Source organism: Abrus precatorius, unplaced genomic scaffold, assembly GCF_003935025.1.
Source record: "Abrus precatorius isolate BTA unplaced genomic scaffold, Abrus_2018 Scaffold3, whole genome shotgun sequence".
NCBI classification, from domain to species: domain Eukaryota; kingdom Viridiplantae; phylum Streptophyta; class Magnoliopsida; order Fabales; family Fabaceae; genus Abrus; species Abrus precatorius.
In genome coordinates, this window is record NW_020874373.1 from 18,169,689 (window position 1) to 18,172,169 (window position 2,481).

Consider the following 2,481-nt stretch of genomic DNA (forward strand, 5'->3'; position numbering starts at 1 on the left):
TATTGACCGAAAAAGAGTATATGGGGTAAATTAAAAAATATATAAAACTAAAAGAATAAAGTGTAATTTATCCAATTAATCATTGTTATCTTTTCCCATACTCTGATTATTTAAGTAACTAAAACATATCCATACATTTAACATTCAAACTAACAAATAGTTGTGCAAAAACTGAATACCTTTAGGTGCTATTCAAAGCTAGCTAACATGCTACAAGAAAAGATATTGTAAATGACAAAGTGATAAAGTCTAATCTCAATAAGATTACAGTTCAAGTGATGTCCATTTTAATCGATGAAAAGAGAGGCAAACAGCGCAGGAATTGTGTTCTTATGCAGCATATAGGGGACGCCTATATTCATCAAAATATTGATCACGATCAGCAAAGACAATAGCATAGAGAGCATAAATTATTCCTGGAATATATCCCAGTATAGTCAGGAGCAAGCAGACGATGAACTCAACCTGCAATAATGTAACACAGACTCTGTAACTCTACCACAGTCAAAGTTTGTTAGAAATTCTAGTACAATCTTTTGTTATTGCTACAACAAAATAAAAGTAAGTTTAAATATTTTTTTTCAAAATATGAAAAATTTAATCTTAATCCTCGTTTAAGTTTAATTTTATGCATTTTTAATTTTTCACGTTTAAAGAAGATAATGTTTTTATAATTTCTCGTTAGAGATCAGACGTACATTACTCTTTTATAATTTTAGCAATTTGTTGTTGTTTAGACTATATCTATTCTCTTTTTATTAGCAATACCCTTTGTAAACTCCGTGTTAAATTAGAGCACCTCCACACAAACTGATGCATGTGCTCAGTGATATAATTTTAACAATTAAAAATAATTTTAAAAAATTCATAATTCTAGAGTTGAAAATATATGCAAATATTAAAAAGAGTTATTAATTAATGCATTATTAAATCATTTTTATTTAACATGATGCTCAATATTTTATTTATTTATTTATTATTTAAATAATTTCCTAAAATGTTCTGCGGACATTTATTAATTAGATCCAAAATATATTCAAACCTTAGAAAATAGAAGAAAATCGTGTTTCCTATAATTGATGGAATGCTCAAATAGACATGTTGCGGGGAATGATTAATTTGATGCACAAAGAGAATAGATCTTGAGATTCTTTCACACATAAAAAAAAGAATAACACGATAAAGTGGAAAGCATGAATGTAATAAAGAGCAATAAAGTAGAAGAACACATACACTGCAGCATCCATGGCGGAAGCAAACTCCCAATGGAGGGAGGAAAATCGCTATCATGATCTCACAACATATTTCACAACGAGTGGGCATTTTGAATCCTCTTAATAAGATTATCTGGTTCGTGTTGTTGCTGCGCTTATGAGACTTTGCCACTTTCCTTTGAGAACTGATATCATAGGTATTATCATTATGTGTCTTTTTGTTGCTACTTTGAATTAATCGCCTTTGGACCCCATCTTCATGGAAGCACGTGTAATTTGTTTTATAATATTAACATTTTTACAACTAATACATACACGATTTACGAGGTAAAAGAATCTGGATCAACATTGGAAAATGAAACACGTGAGGGAATAAGAATTAAGGTGACATGTTGCTTATAATTATTATTTGTGTTATTATTGCTTAATTTTATTTGCTTGGGAAACAGCTTTTTTAATTATTCTTTGACCTCTCCAAACAAAATTGTTGTAACGTGATGTCTTTGTTTCATTATTTGACTTCAATTTTTTTAAGTATAAAAGGAGTAATTATTTTAATTTTATTTAATTATGAAATATATGTATTGATATTTTTAATTGAAAATAAATTTATTTTATATTTGAGAATAATTTTTTACAAAATATATTTTTGAAAAAAATTTATGTTAGAATAGTTTTTAGTGAAAATGACAATTTATGTGCACTTAACTATACTTTAGGAAGATATGACTATTTGTTAGTAGGAGTACCTCTAGTTATACTTCAAGAAAAAAAGTTTTTTAATAAATTATGATATGATATAAGTAAAGAAATAACTATATGTTAGATGGAACTGCCCTTAAGAGTAAGATCGTCTTAAAAAGAAATAGTTACTAATAAGGTGAAATTGTCATAAAGATAGATTCGTTCATGTGTAACTCCTATAGTATTTATATATTTTTTATTTATAATTTTTAAAAAATTATTATTTAATTTTTAAGAAAAAATATGCTTTACCTCTTTGTACCTTTAGTTATGTGCATTTAGGCCATTTTCATGTAATTACCAAAATATGGAGAAAAAGTCATTCTCTTACAAAGACTACCAATATTAGGAATAGTGAAAAATCATGCACCCACGAATAATACTCACCGCAGGTCGAGTTTGCATTTTCAAATAAGTACCCACATGTGTAATAAACAAATTGTTTAGTACTTGTTAATTAAATATGGGATTTAGGTAATGAGATACTCATGCCTACGGATACCTGTTTACATATGAAATTATA

General features: G+C 27.5%; 1 protein-coding gene across 1 annotated transcript; it reads right to left on the reverse strand.

The window, feature by feature from the left end:
* Nucleotides 1-330: 330 nt before the first annotated feature.
* LOC113863539 (UPF0057 membrane protein At4g30660-like) lies at nt 331-1,323 on the reverse strand. Its single transcript, XM_027497161.1, has 2 exons — nt 1,234-1,323; nt 331-465 (listed from the first exon to the last, which is right to left on the reverse strand). The coding sequence occupies exons 1-2, from the start codon at nt 1,321-1,323 to the stop codon at nt 331-333; spliced, it is 225 nt and encodes a 74-aa protein (XP_027352962.1).
* Nucleotides 1,324-2,481: the final 1,158 nt, after the last annotated feature.

What these genes read in the sequence shown, in the direction of transcription:
- LOC113863539 (XM_027497161.1), bottom strand. Translation starts at nt 1,323, where the DNA reads ATGCCCACTCGTTGTGAAATATGTTGTGAGATCATGATAGCGATTTTC. An exon ending in TCCGCCATGGATGCTGCAGT is followed by an intron (nt 466 to 1,233) that starts GTATGTGTTCTT and finishes ACATTATTGCAG; the next exon opens with GTTGAGTTCATCGTCTGCTT.